This window comes from Pezoporus occidentalis, unplaced genomic scaffold (assembly GCF_034315485.1).
Source record: "Pezoporus occidentalis ecotype Australia unplaced genomic scaffold, CSIRO_AGI_Poc_V1 ctg337, whole genome shotgun sequence".
Taxonomy (NCBI): Eukaryota; Metazoa; Chordata; class Aves; order Psittaciformes; family Psittacidae; genus Pezoporus; species Pezoporus occidentalis.
In genome coordinates, this window is record NW_026915344.1 from 253,764 (window position 1) to 271,470 (window position 17,707).

The following is a 17,707-nucleotide window of genomic DNA, read 5'->3' on the forward strand; positions in this document are numbered from 1 at the left end:
TCGGAGCCTTGCCTTGGGCGAGGGTTTTGGGACATGCTGTTCTAGGCTTTCAAAGCATTTGACCCTCCCATCTCCAGACACGCTGCTGTTGAACTCTGTCTTCTCAGCTTGATTTCCTTCCTCTGGCCCCAGCTGCAGGCACTGCCTTTCAGGCCCGAGAGCTGTGTCCTAGCATGGCATGCATCACTGCTCACGTTAGCTGAGGAGCACAGGCCAGCTTCTTCCATAACCCAGCGTTTAAGCTGTCGTTTGCAGGTTAGCTGTTGTGAATGGCACTCAGAGACCTTGGAATCTCTTGTGCAAAGCTGAAGGCACACCTCATCAAGCTCCTCTTGTCTGCAGCCTTCTGGTGGTGAGGTTCTTGAGGTGAGGCTGTCGTGCTGCTTCCTAGACTGTGCCTTGGCTGGGCTGCAGGAGGGTCTATCCTGGGCTCTCTGACTGTGAAGAAAGAGATGCTTTGGACGGACATTGAACATGAATGGCTTTGCCCTTAGAGCCATAGAGCCCGTTTCACCTCATTGTCCTCTATAATCATTTAAACCCAAAGTTAAGCTGGTGTTATCAGCATGTGGAAGCACTCAGAACCCACCAGCCTCTTTAACACCTCATATGAGTTGGCTGGGAGAGGCAAAACCTTAACACGCAACATATCAAACCTGTGAAAACATCCCAACACAAGGCAAATTCTTGCCCTTCTGAAGCTGCCCCTCTGTTTGCAAGTGTCACCCAAGCCTTAGTGATGGAGCAGAGAAAGGGCTGCTTTGGGCTGTACCTTGCCTCTGCTGGATAACATCTGTCAGAGCTTTAGGCAGGGATGAGATGCCAACCAAGCTCTTTCTCCTGTTCATCTAAATGGGAGGGGAGAGAGTAAAAGGGGGATGCCTTTGGTTTACCCGGGGCTCATATGTACTCTGTTGATGACTGAAGTGTGAGCTTTCCTTGTGTGCTGCAATCATGCACACCTTTGCTAGGCTCTTACTCTGCTATTTGAAGCAATAATATTGGACTGCAATGTTTTTCCATGGATTTGCTTATAGGAGTAAATGGTATGTTCTTAAATAAGACGCTAACTTCAACAAGCCGGTGTCCTTGACTTGTGGATCTCTGCGTGGAGTTTCTCTTGGCTTGGGGTGTTGGGGCTCCTTTTCTTCCTTTCCTTCCTTCCTTTTCCCTCTCCAGTCATCCTGTGGCGGATGAACGTTCACAAGCTGGCAGTGGGCATGGGGAGCACCGTGTGGGCTGGTGCTGTGCTAGAGAGCTCTCAGAAAGGGAAAACTTACCTACTTGGCTCTTGTTGGGGGACTTGCTTTCACTGCAGTGGGGAGTGTTACGATGCCGCTTCCCATCTGTAATGCTGAAACAGAAGTTTTATCTGTGGGCCACTCTCTTTGGCACGGGGCTGTTTCAGCTCGAGGAGATGCCTGCAGGCTGTAATTTCCGAAGCTTTTCCATTCTTCAGCTCTTTTCCTGGCAGCATCATCTCAGCTTGCAGTGACAGGAGGTTTGGTCCAGCACAGATTGCTCAGTGGAGCGTGCATAGCACGGACGTGCCACCGCACTGATGCGGAACAACGCGCTCCTGTTAAAGAGCAAGAGGCTGGTCCACGAGCTCGCCCCTTCCTGTGAGCACTGGGGAGATGTTTCCTCTCAAGCCCCGCTGTCAGATGGCTGCGGAGCTGAGGTTGCAGTAAGAGGAGCTGCAGTATCACAGGACAGAAGTATAAGGTATCTGCTGCCCATCAGTCCTGCATCAGCAAAACTCCTTCTCAGAACTTGTGAGCTCATCCCTTGCCAATGGTGAGCTATGCCTCTCGGATGTGCCAGAGGAGTTGTCTAAGGCCAGGCAGCAGCTCACTGAGGCACGGACAACATCACTCGGTACCCACCTGAAACATCGAGGCACTTTGGGTAAATTGCAGATATTTGGGCATCTTTCACCCATCTGCTCTGCTTTAAAGTCATGCTTTTTGATGCTGTGTTTCACTTGGCTCTGCTGGCTTTTCTGTGGCCTTCCCCATTCCCCATTCACTGCCCTATGGCCAGCGCTCTGGTGGGGCTCAGCTCCCGGTACTTGATGCTGGCACTGGTAACTTGGAGTAACAGCATCCTTATTTTTGAATCAGTGGGAGGTTTTGGAGGGGGGGGGATTTTTTATTAATAACCCAAATTACCCCTTGAAACAGCAACTTGTCTGATGTTAAATATTAAACTCCACTAAGTGGGTGAACCGGAGCTCGGGAACAGCAGTATGCTGGTAATGACTTGCTATGGCAGGAGACGGTAGCGATGCCTGCCAGCACGCATTAATCCTTGCTCCTTGGAGAGATCTTCCAGGGCAGTCAGGTGCTCCTCCACTGCTCCCCAGCTCCGGAATGGCATTTTGCATGCTTTGAACGGATCAGCACATCAAAGGCTGGCGCATCCTCGCTCTGGCGTTGCCATGGCAGCGCCAGCGGAGAGGATTTGGATGCTTCTGGGATGGGATTGTGCTGCTGGGTGTGCTGGGACAGAGCAGGGCTGCTCCCCATCCATGCCATGACGGACATGAGTGCGTCCAGTGGGTCTCCTGCTCTGTAACAGGGTGGTCTGCCCCAGTTTAGGGCTGCTGTGATGCAGACCTCTGCATCTGAACTGCTCACCTCAGCTCGCTCTAGTCTGGAAGAGAAGGAGGGAGTCCTTCCCATGCTGCACCGCATGTGGAAGTAGGTCAGCTGAATTGTACCCTTAGAAAGGCTTGTTTCTCTCCACTGCTTCTCAAGGGAGCCGAGACAGCAAGCCCCGCTTCAAGCGTTGACTCTGTAGGTGCCTGACGCTGTTAGGATGGCTGCCCCCGGTGCCTCTGCTGTGCCCTGCACATGCTGGGTGCAGTGGATTTCCAGGGGTGAGCACAGCGCTTTAAGCCCTGTGAAAAGCTGACTGTGTTTAAGTGCTCGCAGCTCTGGCCTGTGCCTGCAGGACAGAGGCGTTGGGGTGCACATCAGAGGCGCAGGAAGGCAGGCAGGAGGATTGCTGCTGACAGGAGTGGAGCAAAGACCATGGAAGCGATCCTAATCCATTCCATTTTCTCCTCCTGCATTTGCCCTGGAGTAACTCGGAGCTGATTTCTCTGCCAGGCTGCAGGAGACCTGTGGGAGCACAAAACCTCATTGTTCTGTAGCATGGATTCATAGGAGCACATGGGGGTTCTCCGCTGCTGCCTGGGTGGGTGCTGACTTGCCAGTGCCTATTCCCTAAACTCTGCCTGGTCCTGCTCTGCAATGCAGAACGATGCTGGACTGAGAGCAAGAACTGTCATCCACTGCTGACATGCACAAGTTTTCCAGCTTTTAGCTCAGGGTAAGCTGATCCAGGAACCATTATTCACTGGTCCTATTTTTGCTTCCTCTCCCTTCCACCTGGGCGTTAGTTCCCTGTCTCTAAAATCACAGAACCATGGAATCACAGAATGGTTGGGGTTGGAAGGAACCTTTAACGATCACCCAGGGATTGCTGGGGCATCTTTCACTCGATGGGGTTGCTCTAAGCCCCGTCCAACCTGATTTTCAGCTCTTCCAGTGATGGGGCATCCACAGCTCCTCTGGGCAAAATGGGGCAGCTGAATATGTTCAGTCTGTGCTACCCTACTGGCTCGGGAGCGGATTGACACGTGAGAGTGAGTGATGTCCTCCCTCACCACCCTCCTGTCTTCATTTACAGCTTGATTTACGTGTCTTATGGTATCCCAAAAAGCATTGTGAAGGTGCTGCCAATACATCAGGGCTGGTTCATGGCTGCCACATTGCACAGTTGGTGCCTGTGCCTGTGCTGGAGTGATGCTGACCACTGGCAGCTTTGTCCTGCTGGGCCATTGCACCCCATTGCAGAGCTCAGATCCCATTCTCCAGAGGAGGATTCCTCAGGCTGTGAAGAGCAGGAGGCAGTGAAAACGGATTAGTTTCTTATACACAGGGACATAAAGGAGTCGATCTCCTTCCACTCCAGAACAACAGTGAGGCTCCCGTTAGCTCTGCTGGGTCAGTGGAGCTCTACCCTGACTCCTACTCTGCAGAATTTCTCACTTCCCAAAGTAGTGGATGAGTATTTCTAGGCCTCTGCTTCTCTCATCCAGAGGCATCTTATGTAATTGAATCAGACCTTCGGAGAAGCGATGAAATCATCCCAACTGCTGATGGGTGCGAGCAGGGCTGTGGGCACGCAGCGATGTGCACGTCTTTTGTGAATCAGTCATTAATTACCCTTAAATGGAGCTCCTGGGTTTCAAGTGGCTTTTCTGCAGCCGAGCAGCTTCAGAGCATCGCAGGAAGTGGAGAAGGGTGCAGGCTGTTGTGCTGTGAGCAGGATGCACAGGCCTGGGCTCTTGTTCTTGCTGTAATGCTCTGATCAGGTTGTCCAGGAAGGCCAAGGATGCTCAGTAAGTGAATCAATGGTACCTGGAAAAGCTAACCGTGGGGAAAAGCTGCCTGGAGTCATCAGAACATGGATGGATATGCATCCAAGAAAGCATTTGGCTCCTTTGTTTGCTCAGCAGGGGGATGAACAAAGGTGCAGGCTGCCAAGCTCTTAGATGCCCGTACAGAATTGGGCTCTGGGAAGGAGCAGGGATGTGCGGTTGCACTCCAGGCCTCAGGGCATTGACTTTCAGTTCAGAAGGCTCGGATTAAGCTCTTCAGGAAGAGCAAGGACAGCAGGATTGAGAGGCTGGTGCCTTGCCCACTGAGACAGTGCTGACACTGCAAGGTGCGCAGTCAGGAGCTGTATGGGGATGAGCATGGGCATTTCTCTGCTGCTTTCATTTGCAGCCTCCTGTGGTGGTTTAAAACATGGCCTTGAGCTCGGATAGTTCCATATAAAGGGTTTCAATTACAGTAAAAGCCCAATGTTTTTCCACCTTCATCCCTCTCAAAAGTCTCATTAAGTTGGGCTTCATTCTGAACCAGTATTAATTGCCTCTGGGCAAAAGCAACCCCGCGCACGGCACATGCTTCTGCTAAGTAGTAAAACATCACCAGAGCGCTGGAAGGAATGTCATGGGAAATGGGGATCCTGTCCCCATTGTAGGGGCCAAAACAACATCTGCAGCCTTTATTTTCTGTGTCTGTTGCTGTGGAGGGCCTGTCCTTGGGGCTCTCTCTTCCACAAGCAGCATCCAGCCCTCATTGCTGCTCAGGGCCCAATTTCCCCTCCTTGAAACTCTTTTCCCTGCCACCACCCCAGAGCAATGTGAGAGATGCAGTGTGGAGACTTCCCATGACTTGTTTTCCTTTGGTTTTGCTTGACCCTGTGCACACAGATCCCTGCTAAGCTGCTGCACTGCCACTGGTGTTGCTTACAAATAGCTGGGCTTAGAATTCCACCAAGTTCCTTGGTGATGCTCCTCATCCTGTTCATCCTGCCAAGCTGTGCACTAGCTCGGTCCAGAGGGAAAAGCGGAACGAATCCCAGCCAAGTGTGGTGTGAGCAGTGATTGGGATTCGTTTCCTTCTTGCTGCAAACCTGTTATTGATACTGAGCCCCAGGAAAACATCAAATCACAGGCGTGCAGCTCATTTCTTGCTGTGAATACTAAACCAGAGCCTGCCTCCTCTCCTCTCCGAGCTCCACGCGGAGCTCTGGGGACCTGGCAGGTACAGGGTTGCATACCTGGAAGATGAAGCCTTTTCTTGCTGGTTTAAGCCCAGAAGATGAACACATTCAGACAGAGGTTTACACAAATGTTTCCTAAGTTCTTCTCCAACTGCCCGTGCTAACACACCTAAGCAAGAAGATCTTGGTGCAGATCACGGCATCCGGGTCGGCTGCAGACCTCAGGGGCCAGGTGACTGCTGAGAATAAAGGTACAATGAAAGCGTGGGGTGAGATCTGAGTTCCTGGCTCTCCTGCTCGATGCTCAGCAGCAGAGCAGGGTTCCTTTCCAAGAGGAGCAGTGCATCCTGCCAGTGGGGACTGTGCTTTCATCTGCTCTCGCAGGCGGTCAGTCTGCACTGCCTCCAGGCACGCACTGCAGCCAAGTGCTGGGTATGTCTCCATCCTGAGATCCCCAAATAGACAGAACACTCACGCATCTTAGTACAGCTGTAGTCTTGTGATTACAGCAGGACCAGTGGATCCAATAGGATCAATAGCTGGGGTGCATTAGCTGCAGCCTGATAAGGGTCTTATTACGTCTTGCAGATCGGTATGTACCTGAGTGAAAGCAGAAATCTGCATCAGAAGCAGTAATTAAGAAGTGATTTGCCCTTGGCCCATGCTGTGGGCATAACGCCAAAGCCTGAGTTCCCAGAACTGGGATTGTTCAGATCCAGGCTCAGTTACGTGATGTTTTTTGCTCTCAGATCTCTAACAGGGAGGAAAATCAGTGCATGCTAATCCTGTGGGTGAGATGTCTGCTGGATTGCTGAACACCACCTCGGCAGGTATCTTCTTTGCAGCCAGGATAACTCAGGACTAGGCCATAGCATGAACGATGGGCCACGAATATCCCTTTCCTTTGGGAGTTCTGCAACTCTTTCATGTCTTCACCCTGTGAGTGTGACTTCCTGAGGTTTTGTGCCTGAATGAGCATAAACAAGACAAATCAGTGTGCTGAAACTTCAATTGCATTGCATGGCTTACCCAAGTGATGAGCAAACCCCAAAAGATTCATGTATAAGACACCAGAGAGGCTTGTGCTATGAAGCTGTGTGCCCAGTGTGTGTGCAGGGAGGGGCAAAGGGCTTCCTAAAGGTCCCGATTTGGGGAGAGAAAGCGAAGGCTGGGAGCTCTGTGCACGGCAAACCTTTGTTCCCCTCCCACCACAGAGCCTGGCACTGCTCCTCCGCTATAGAAAGCCGAAGAGCAGGTGTCCGTGCGGACCTTCCGCATGCTTCCTGTGTTGCTCGTGGCTGATGATTCCAGCTCTTTGGAAGCTGTGGGATTTGCCATCTGAGAGGTGAGGCACCGGCAGCTCCGCTGGGCTGCCTGTGGAGTGATGGAGCCCTGTGCCAGGAGTGGCACAGGAAAGCAGGGCTCAGAGGAGCAGCAGCGTCTGAGCGCTGCGGAGCGTCGCTCTCGGTTATTTATGCCCGCATCACTGCTGCTCTCTCCGAGCAGGAGGAAGCAGCCTGCCAGCCCCAGCAGCGCTGTTTCTCTGAGCACCTTCTGTTACCCATGGCTGGGCAGCAGTGGCATGATCACCAAGGGTTTCAGTTATTCCGTTCTGTTGCTGACACAGCTTGAAAGCTGCGCTCACATTCCGAAGAGAACAGCTTGGTGAGCAGAACCGGGGAGCCTGGCAGCCCCCCTGGGGCCTCAGGAGGTCCCGAGACAGGAACACAGGGAGAGATTTGTCCTCTCTAAGCAGAAAGGGGGCATGCTGGAGTGATGTGAAGCCATCACATAGCCTTCAGGGTGCAGCGAGTGCCCAATGGAGCTGCTCTCCTTCAGTGGCATCAGCCCCGTGCGCATCCTGGCATCATAGCTCAAACTGCACATCATTCCCTGAGCAAAATACATTGAAGCCCACTGTTAAAGTTACTCTTCTCCGAGTTAACGTGTTTGAGGTTCTCTGCCGCATACACTGCCCATTCCCTTAAATGAAAGGAAAAGAACAGCTGAGGATAGGCCAGCAGAAGCCAGCAAAGTGGGAGATCACTTCTCCAGTTACATGGAAGATAACAACGCAGAGGAAGGAGCCTTGCATTCCTCCACAGCTACATCATAGGGCAGTTGAGCTGCTCCAAAGGTCAGAGGCAAACTGTGTATCCTGAACAGCCAAACCTCTGTAGCTGGAGGAGAAGTTTCCTTTAGAGACCTCTTCCTTTGAAATCCCTGACAGCTTCTCTCCTCCCCATTGACTTCGCCTGCAGTTGCTGCTGGGATTCAATGTCTTTATCTCAGGTGTAAACCTGGGATGCACCAAGGGACGCCGAGTCTCATCCCAGGAGCCCTCTCAGGACAGCAGGGGGAGAAATGGCTCTTCCTGTGGGTGTCAGATAATGCAGCATCCAGGGAACAGCACTTAATACCGGAACCCTGGCTTGCAAAGTGCCCTGAAGCCCACAGGGGAGCACAAGGGCCTTCGTGGGAGCTGACAGCCGTTATTTGCTGTAAATCTCAGCTGCTGTTTCTTAGAGAGCATTCCTATGGTGTCTGTTGTGAATCAGTTCCCTCTGCAGAGCGCCGGTTTAACTCTGTGTTAGCTTTTGTGGGTGCAACGCGTTGACCTGCACAGTCTTGGAGGCCTTTAAGGGGATGTCCGTATGGATGTCACTAAGGAGAGGACACGGTGTAAGATCTTAGGGAGTGAGCAACCCAACCCGTATCAGTTCAGGGTCTGGAAACAGGTAAGTGTTAAGGACCTGCCTGAGACCATCTGAGGTGTTTTCACGGAGAGATTGAGAGTTATTTGTTCATTGGAGCTGTATTGGTGTCTGCCAGGCTCTGATTCCTCAGACAGCGCTGTTCCCATACGGTTGGGTTCTCCAGAGCTGCAAGCTGTGTCTGAGGTGGTCCTCTTGGGCCTAACAGGCAAGACAAAGGTGACAAAGCACCAGCAAAGCCCTGCTCGAGGGAAGGGTTCAGATGGATCTGATCAACAAGGGACAGCAACCAGCGTGGCAAAGACGCTCCTGAAGTCAGGCACTTCTCATTCCTTATGGCTGCAGAAAGGCTCTGCCTTAGGGGCAATGGAGACTTGAGGGACCTGGGGGTATCGCTGCCCACCACGTGGCCTGGAGGCATGTGCCAAAACAGCCTGTGTGCCATCATGGTGCCTGCAGTAACCACAGCTGCTTCCTCCTCCCTCCTCAGCCAGGCTGTGAGGGAATCCCAAGCATCGTGTCCCTTCCTGTGCCGCTCATGGGGAGCCTTCCAGTGGGACGCTGCTCTGTAGGAATTCCCTAGGGACACGCAGCTGGCAGAGCTGTTTTCCCTCCCTCTGGAGTGCCACAAGCTGGGTTTATGCTGCCCAGCCCTTTCCCAGTGCGATCACCTTAGTGGGATGAAGTTCCTTGTCCTTCCTGCACCCGCAGTCCCAAAGGGGCCGGGTGGATGGTAGCTGGCAATAGGAACCAAGCCATGCTCCCGGCACCCCCAGTGCTCCCATTGCCAGGGTGTCCCCGGTCCAGTGTCCGCATCCAAGGGTTCTCTGCCCCGCACGGTGTCACCCCCAGCGCAGGAGCGGGTGGGACGGGAGCGGTCTCCAGCAGGTCTGTTCCTGGGGACAACTGGTGTGACTGCCTTGCGTGTCTTTCAGAGAGGGCATGCACCAGCCACTGTGGACCCCTTGCCTTCTTGCTGCAAGCAAGGATCTCCTGAAGGGATGCTGGAGCAGGAGTCTGCTGTGCAGGTAGAAGGGGGGAAAGGGGCGCGTTCATTGTATTGCAGTGGGCTCCGGGCCCTACAGAGGACCTGGAGCTGCTGTCACTTAGACCTCATTCGCTACTTCTGTTCCATCTCCGTGTCCTTCATTTGGGACTATGCCCGAGCCAAGCTCTGCGGAGACCCGTGACCACCGCGGGGTCTTCTGGCCCAGCCTGCTTCGTGCGGCACAAACCACGCCGTGGCTCTGCCCACGGAGCTGCTCCCCTGTGGTTTGCATTGGTTCGTGTGGCTGCAGGCTCCCCGTCCCCTGCGCTGTTCGAGGAGCAGGGCTCACCTTATGGGCTCCTCCTTGTTTACAGCTCATGGGCACGTTTATGAAGTGTGCTTCAGGCATGAGCCTCCCTCAGCACCCGTGGGCAGCCCCCAAGCCCCTGCCGTGGGATGTGTAATCTCGAGACTCCAGACAGGACCCCCCCTATGGGGCCAGCGGGCGCGTGTGAAGGGTGATAGGGCAGAGTCCTGCTGCTGATAAAACCCCTCCGCTCGGGCTGCTTGCACTCGGTTTGGCTGCAGCGTTCGGTGTGCGAGGCTCATCGCAGTGCCCAGGCTAGGCTGACCCTCCTGCAGCGATGCCATGCCTGCATTACCTGAGGGTGAGTACTTGGGCACGGTGAGGGACTTGGGGCGGGGGGGGGGAGAGGAATCAGGTCAGTTCTCAGGGTCTTGGTCTGCACACAGGAGTTGTCCTGGCCGGTAACATGGACTGCAGGCTGCTCCAGGGAAAATGGCCCTTGTGCCCGAAAGATTGCAGCTAAATGGATCAGAAACGGCAGGAAGGGCTTGCTGCCCTTCTGAGGTTGCTGGGAGCTTGCCTAAGGTGATGCTGGGAGGCAGTGGCAGAGCCTAGCATTGAGGCTACACCCCCCTGGTGCTGTACCTGCCTCATCCTTCTCACCAGTGCTTTGCTGAGGTGCCCCCAAGTGCGGGTTCTTTGTGCTGCTGTAATGGTAAATGCTGATCCTCATGTTCCCATCGTTGCTGTTTCACCCAGCGAAGCTCTGGACGGGCTCACGGGATGACATCCCTTTGCTCTCCAAGGAGCCCATGCTCCCCAGGCAGAGCTGTACAGCCAGGCCTGTGCTATAGGTGCTTTCCTGGCAGTGCTTTCATCCCTGCATGGCTTCTGGAGGCTGCACCCCAAGCACTGGCCAGGCCAGCCTGGCCGCAGTGCATCTCTTGCAGCCATGGCACGGCGATGCTCACAGCATGCAGCTCTGAGTGCGTGTGGATGAGCAGAGGTAGGGACAGTGACTCAGAGCAGACTGCAGAAGTAAGGAGCAGGTTATAAGCATCACTAGGAAAGCAAAGGCAGGTTTTGCGTGAGGCACTGGTGCAGACCCCGGTGGCATGGGCTGGACTCCAGGGCATCTCCTGAGTGCCCATTGCCCAGGGCAGGCTGGAAGCTGGTGTGTGAGGTGTGCCCCAGTCCATGGCCTGCACCGGGCAGGTCAGAGCACGTCTCTGCTTTTCCCCTTGCACTGGCACCTGCTAGAGCTCTCCTGACTGCCTGGTGTCCATACGGGTCATAGAATCATAGAATAGTCAGGGTTGGAAAGGACCTTAAGATCATCCAGTTCCAACCCCCTGCCATGGGCAGGGACACCTCACACTAAACCATCTCACCCAAGGCCTCGTCCAACCTGGCCTTGAGCACTGCCAGGGATGGAGCATTCACAACTTCCCCGGGCAACCCATTCCAGTGCCTCACCACCCTAACAGGAAAGAATTTCCTCCTTATATCCAATCTAAACTTCCCCTGCTTAAGTTTGAACCCATCACCCCTTGTCCTATCACTACAGTCTAATGAAGAGTCCCTCCCCAGCATCCCTATAGTCATAGGATGTCATGGTCCAAGGGGAGGAAGAGCCTTAGGGAAGCAGGAGACAGCAAGCAGTTACAATGCTGCTGCATCTCTCCCAGCAGCTGTAATCCTTGTTATGGTGGAGTGCCTGAGCAAGAGCGCTGCTGTATTGTCTTCAGTCGCAGTCTGTGTGTTTTCTGGTAAGGTAAAAATAGCTTTTCTTTTTCAGGATATGCAGAGAGCAGAGGCTCCTGCTCACATCAAAGCAGAGTGACAGCTTTCCCCTGGATGCGCACGGTCCCAGCTGGCAGGAGCTCTGTTAATTCTTGCCCTGCTTTGGCTCTGTGTGGAAGGAACTCTGTCCTGGGCTCCAGGTCCCTGCCTGGACCCTGTTCCTCTCTCCACTCACCGCTGCTGGACCCAGCACTGTGCTGCATCGGGGAAGTGATGGTCTGCGAATGGCAGGACAAGATCTTAGTGCTGCTACTTAGAGAACTCCTGAGCAGCAGCTGGGAGCTTCCACAGAGGTGGAGGCTGTAACACCTTATCAGAAGGATCAGTCTGCTGCACAGGGGCAGCTCCCAAGCCCTTGCTGAGCACCGATTAAGCTGTTTCTGGTATCCCCCCCTCACAGACCTGAACCCATTCCAGGTCCAGCAGCCAGCCAAGGGGACCAGGGAGGGGGGAAGGAAGGAGCCAAAGGGCTGCACAATGTCTGTGTCTGAATGTGGTCGGCAGGGATGGAGTTAACCCTGAGCTGCACAGTCCAGAGCTACCTCTCCTGTTCAGTGCTCAAAATGGGCTTTCCAGAGGTAGTCACTCGTGGTTATATAAAGGAGGAGGACTGAGCCTGATGCAGGGGCTGGTCTGAAAGCCTGCCCCTCTTCAGTGCTTTCAAACTGACAAGTTTCCTTCCTTCCTTTTGCTTTGGGACTTCTTTACCAGTTGTGCCGAGTTCCCTTCCAGCTCTAACAGCCCCTTGCTGCTGGAATGAGAGCAGATCCTTCATTTCCTGCATGCTCCCAAGACGCTTGGGCTCCCCCTTGCATTCTGGTCTGGGATCTCTGCAGGGCACAAAAGCCATCAGCCTCTGGTACGTGGCTTGGGGCTATTGTGGGATCTCCGCTCAGCAGACAGGAGCATGAATACAGGGCTCAGGCTGGTGCATGGAATTAGAGCAAAGCCGATGCCTTGCAGAAATGACCTCTTGTGTCTTGACTTCTCCTCGGTCCTATTAAGATATGCCAACCTGCCCTAAACCGTGTGGGCAGAGGCAAGGATGCTTGGAGAGCAGAACTTGGGCATATGGGTTTATCTGCCTTCAGTGCTGGGGGCAGGGATGAGGATGATGGGAGAACAGAATCCGGGCGTATGGATTTATCCTTTTATCTGATGGATTTTTCCCAGTGCTTTTGCTTTTCCCTTCCCTCTGGGTTTGCAGCCCGTGCCTGGTGGCCTCTGCTCCGCGCTTCGCTGCCTGCCTGCCTGAGGCTTTGCTGCTGCGGGCTCTCTGGAGATGCTCTCTGAATGCTGCCTGTGCCACTTGGAAGGCAGAAACCTGCCAGGAGGTTTTGTTTGCAGCACGGAGAGTGTCAGGTTCCTCTGAATACAGAAAGGGAAGTTCCTGTAAGGCAGACAGTGCGACTGCGGCTTCTGAGCATCCCGAGGTGAATCTCCAGCTCTGTTTTCCTGACCTTCCCTGATCGTCTTAGGCAGACCTTAGGTACCATCTTTGACTGCTCTTAACCTCTGCAGCTGCTTTATTGTGTTTCCAGGACTGCCATATCCTTCTCATCTGACGAGAAAGGATCCAGGTTATCACCTGCAGACGCAGCACTTGATGTCTGCAGGGCAGGGAGGTCCAAATGAGCTCCGGCTCCAGAGGAATCCCTCAGTTGGGAAAGGAAACCCCTACACTGCTGTAAGGTTTTGCTGTCTCAAGGGTGAGGATCATGCCCATTACTGGACACAAGCCCACATAAGCCAAGAAATGTCAAAGCAAACATCAGGGGCTGTTGCAGGGGCTCTTGTTCTACCTCCCCAGCCGGCAGCACTGACCTTAGATGCCAGCACCCTGGCACTAGCGACTGGAAGTGCCCGGCTGACCTCTTAGGTGTGAGCTGGACCTTTCCCCACACCTTCTAGGTAGGATACCCATAGCAAAACCTGGCTTTGGGGCCAGGGTTCACGTTGGCATCTCGCTGCTGGTCCTGGGGCTCTTTGGTTGTTGGGGTGACGGCGTGCTGGCCAGCCTGCTGGGTGTTGCCTTGCTGGAAAGGCTCTGGGGAGAGATTGTGGCCCTCCTGGTGCTGTTTCTGTGCTGATCACAACAGTTTGCACATCCCAGTTTGCAAGACGCCTCGGCTGACTTTGCTCCTCGTATGCAGGGTGGCACGTGTGGCTCTCGATAAGGGGCTTTGGAGCAGCAGACAGATGCCTACAGCGCGCAGAGCAGGAGCTGCTAAGCTCCTTGTTGGAAGGAGCACACGGCTTCCAAAGAACACAAAAGGGAAGATGCAGAGCTGTCATTCATGGCCCAGCTCATGAGACAGCAAGGAGCCCGTGTAGCGGAGTGACTGCTTTCCACACCTTTGCAACCATAGGAAGCTTTTCACACAGCAAAGCCTGCTGTTCCTCACTGACAATGCTTTCCAGTAGCTAGGCCTGGAAGAAACAAAACTGAATGAGTGCCCGGGCTGGCTGCCTGCCCCAAGGATGGCTGCATGGGCCGGGTCTGCATCCTTCTGCCTCTGCCATGCAGGGGCTAAGGCAAAGCTGCCACACAGGTCCATGCAGAGCAGACCAGGCTTTCCAGCAAGCAGGTCACACAGCCATGGGGCAGGGAGCATCTTGCTCCCCAAGGCATGGGAAGTGATTTGTTATTTGGAAGCCTGCATTGGTGTAAGAGCAGCCATTTTCCACAGTGAGACCAGAGACTCTGAAGGTAGAGACCAGGGAAGAGGAAAGGCAGGGGCTGCGTGATGGAACTGGGGATAGAGACTCTGCATGGTTCAGTTGCAAGGCAGCTCTGGCTGTGGGATACCTTTGGGTAGAGAGTGAAGAAAATACAGGCATTTAAAACCCTCACAGTGACTGCATCTCCCCCATTCTTCCCTCTCTGTAAGAAGTCCTTGCATCTCTTCCAGTTGAGCAGGGAATGGTTTTGACATCAGAGCACTGCTTCTGCAGGCAGTGAGCAGGTCTGGTGGGTACCAGCAGCCTCTGAGCAGGTATGCTGCCCGTCTCCTGCCTTGGTGCTGTGTGGTGGTGGTGTGGCATGGGTCAGAGACCTCTTGGCAAGGGCACCCAGGCCCTTTCTTTTGGCACCTTTGGTCCTGCCCAGAGCAGGAGCTGAGGAGCTGTGTGTGAAGGGGTCCCCCCACCTCCTCTTGAGCTCCTCAGCAAGAAGCCAGCTCAGCCCTTCCTCGTGCCGGGTGCTGTATGGGAAGGAGTTGCAGTCCCTGCTCAGGCTGCCTCATTGCTCCTGCAGACAGAAGGGATGAGCGGGCAGATAGGGTGCAGAGGGCAGCACAGCAGGATGCACACGTGCCTTCCAGCAGCGTGGCTGCTCGCTTCCTGCCTTTGTGACCCAGAAAACACCGTGACACCAGCACAAGTCCCCAGACCCTTTTTTGCCCTTGGGATTCAGCCCCTTGCAGCACGTTCAGAGTGGGCTCCACACAAGCAGGCGATGCACAGACCCCCCCTTGCCCTTATCAGCGCTGCGCAGATGGAGCCCGTCCCTAGTGGGAGCCAGAGCCAGGCGCTGCCACAAGAGATTAGAGCCCAGCCAGCAGACAGAGCGGGATTACTGAACCTGTGATGCAGCCCTTGAAATCCAGCCTGAGCCTTTGCTTTGGCACCGCTTCCCCTTTGCTCATTGCCTCAGCCACCGATACGATGCCATGGGCTTGGTCAGGTCCAGGCTTCTCATGCTGGGGAAGGCGTTAGGACACTGGTGCAGCAGCAGGAATGCTTTGCAGGGCAAGGCTGTGAGCAGGGCAAGGCTCTTCGAGTCCTATTCCTACCTGTGAATAGGAGCAGAGGAGCCACTCGTCAGGGCCAGGAGAGGGAAAGGGGAAAAGGTAGCAGGCAAAGGGAGGCTTTTCCTGAGGGAAAGGGAAGGGAAAGAGGACCGAAGCACAGCCCGGAGTGCTGTGCTGTGGCTTTCAGCTTAGAAGGTCTTGCAGCACTTGTAATAACCAGATCTGAGGCGTCTTCCTTAGGGAATTGCTGGCAGCAGCCTCCTGACACTTCACATCTTGAATGTCTGAAGCCTGTGTATAAGGGTAAGCTGCCATATAAGAGTGCAAGAGGTACACGGCAAGTGAGGCAGCTCCTTTTTCCCCCTGGAATAGCTCCTTTGGCTAGGAAGGCAAAGGGGAATGGGAAGAACGACTACAAACTCCAAAGGAAGGAGAACCAGCAGAGGCAGCCTGCGCATCTGGAAGCAGTTGCTGTGTATCCTGAGGCACATGGATATACTGGGAGGTGCATATACCATGCCCATGCTGCGCTTGGTGCTTATTAGCAGATGGTAACTGCAACGTGTGCGTGCTTGTGTTGAGATCACATCGGTGTTGTGCTGGCTGGGATGTGTGTGTATCTTCTGATCCACACATCTACCTGTGCCCACAGGGTCCCCGCATGGGAGATGGCGATGAGCCCAACGCCTTCATCTCCCCGGTGAGCACCAGGTCAGTCCCACCATGCACCCTGGCATCAGAAGGGCAGCGTGGCTGCAGATCTGTTCCCTTTGGAGCTGAGCGACCCCTTCTTCTCTGGTTGCATGTGTTTGTCTGACTGCTGCTGCCTGATCTCTGCGTCCCTCTATGCATCCCCGAGCATGGGGAGCAGAGGGGCAGCACCTCTGGAGCGCTCCAGCCCCAGTGCATCCTCCAAGGCCCTGACCCTCAGCATCCAGAGGTCGGGAGGGAACCGGGACCCGTCTCCTGGGTGGCAGCTATTACCTGTGCAGTGCCGGCTCCAGGGCACGTCTGTGGGGCTTGCTCCTTCTCTGCTGTTCCCGAGGCAGCCCTGCCCCGTTCCCCGCACTTGGCAGCAGTCATTTGCTTTCCGGAGGTGGCTTGGTATTAAATATCCTGTCTGACACAGTAATGGAGAGAAAATGAACAAATTCCATTAGCGGCTGGCGATCCCTGCAGGGTCTGCGCCGGAGCGAGCTGCGAGCCTGTATTTTTAGATAGAATGCAATGCAACTCACTGGCTCTCTCAAAGCTGGGGAGTAGATAACCAAGGAGGGAGAAGGGGGACGTCAGGCTCAGGTTTCAGCTCAAGTGCCGGACTATGGCAGCACGAAAGGGCAGGTCCGGTCCAGACGCGGCTGTGAGTATCCACCGCTCTTCTTCATGCCCGCAGAGACCTCTGCTTTGCTTTTCTGCCTGCTTTCTGCCTCTGCTGCTGGGGCTCTGGGAGACCGGAGCCTCTATAGAGCGTTACCACGTTAATCTTCACAGCTCCATGCGTGTCCCAAGGGTGGGAGAGCCTGGCTGAGCTGCGCTTTGGCTTCGCTGTCGGAGGTCTGTGCTGTGGCTGGCATGCGGGCAGCATAGTTGAGGTGCTGCCTCGCCACTGATCCTGACCCGAGATGCAGAGGCTCCTAGCAGGGTCTGGAGCTGGAAGAGCTCATTGTGCTCAACCTGTTGCTTGAAGCCTGTCGGTGTTTCCTTGCTATAGACAGCAGGCAGGGCTCCAAGGGCAGGCACCCAGTGCGAAGCACAGCGCTAGTGCTGCCTTCTGCCCATCATCCCCTATGACAGGAGCACTGCTGGGAGCCCGGGGGCACGTCCCCACTGGACCAGGCTATCCCCTGGGCTGCTGGCAATGGAGCCAACTGGCACAGGAGGCTGAGCATCGGCACACGGAGGCTGCGCCAGGGCATGCACGGAGGTGCTGCCTCCACTACTGTCCCTGTGAGCCCCAGGCACTGGCCCTGCAGGAGGTAGCAAGGCAGCGGTCCCAGGATGTGGCTGTTGCTCTGGGGTAGGAGGCTCAGGCAGATGGGCTAAGGGAGGACAGCAGAAGGCTGTTGTGCTGCTTCAAAGCCTTAATTCTAATGGCTGAGGCTGCATCATCCTGCCTGTATCTGCTTCCAGTGCTGTCCTCTGTGACCATGCCACTTCAAGCTCCTGTCCAGGAGCTTGCTAAGCTTGGTGCTCCCCTGCAGCCAGGCTGTGGCACTACAGGGTGGGCTGGGATGGCAGGATAAAGGCTCTGGTAGCACGGGAGGTTCCCTGGTCAGGGCCAGCGTGAGTGGTACAAGAGGGGTTCTGATTTGCTATTGGAGCTTAAGGCAGAAGAGGGTATCCTGTGCCCTTGCTGTGGATGTCTCATGGCTCTTTAGGCTGGACCTAGGAGGCATCCACTGGCACAAGGTCCCAGCCTCATAGCCCCACATCACTGCATTTTCACCCTGTTGTTCTCCAGCATCTGGTGAACCATCCCATGGTCTTCATTCGCTGCCTCACAATGCTCAATAACGTTGCTTCAAGTACTGCTGTGCCTTGCCTGGGTTCCAGTGGTGCC

The 17,707-nt window shown here is 54.7% G+C and overlaps 1 protein-coding gene and 1 long non-coding RNA gene across 10 annotated transcripts in view; one reads left to right on the top strand and one right to left on the bottom strand.

Moving 5' to 3' along the window:
- ANK1 (ankyrin 1) overlaps window positions 1-17,707 on the top strand; it is a 52,921-nt gene that overhangs the window by 10,422 nt on the left and 24,792 nt on the right. For 6 of the 9 annotated variants that reach the window (XM_062629418.1, XM_062629410.1, XM_062629411.1 and 3 more), the window contains exon 2: window positions 9,233-9,325. The exons of 1 other annotated variant lie outside the window; for it this stretch is intronic. In XM_062629418.1, coding sequence (XP_062485402.1) covers window positions 9,233-9,325 — 93 coding nt within the window. Of the gene's footprint in view, window positions 1-9,232; window positions 9,326-9,791; window positions 9,954-16,107; window positions 16,508-17,707 lie in introns of those variants that run through there. 2 more of the 9 variants (XM_062629417.1, XM_062629416.1) reach the window with 2 other exon arrangements.
- On the bottom strand, window positions 10,623-13,534 carry LOC134169155 (uncharacterized). The gene is made up of 2 exons (XR_009966795.1): window positions 13,328-13,534; window positions 10,623-10,867 (listed from the first exon to the last, which is right to left on the bottom strand). It is a non-coding gene; the product is annotated as an uncharacterized LOC134169155 (long non-coding RNA).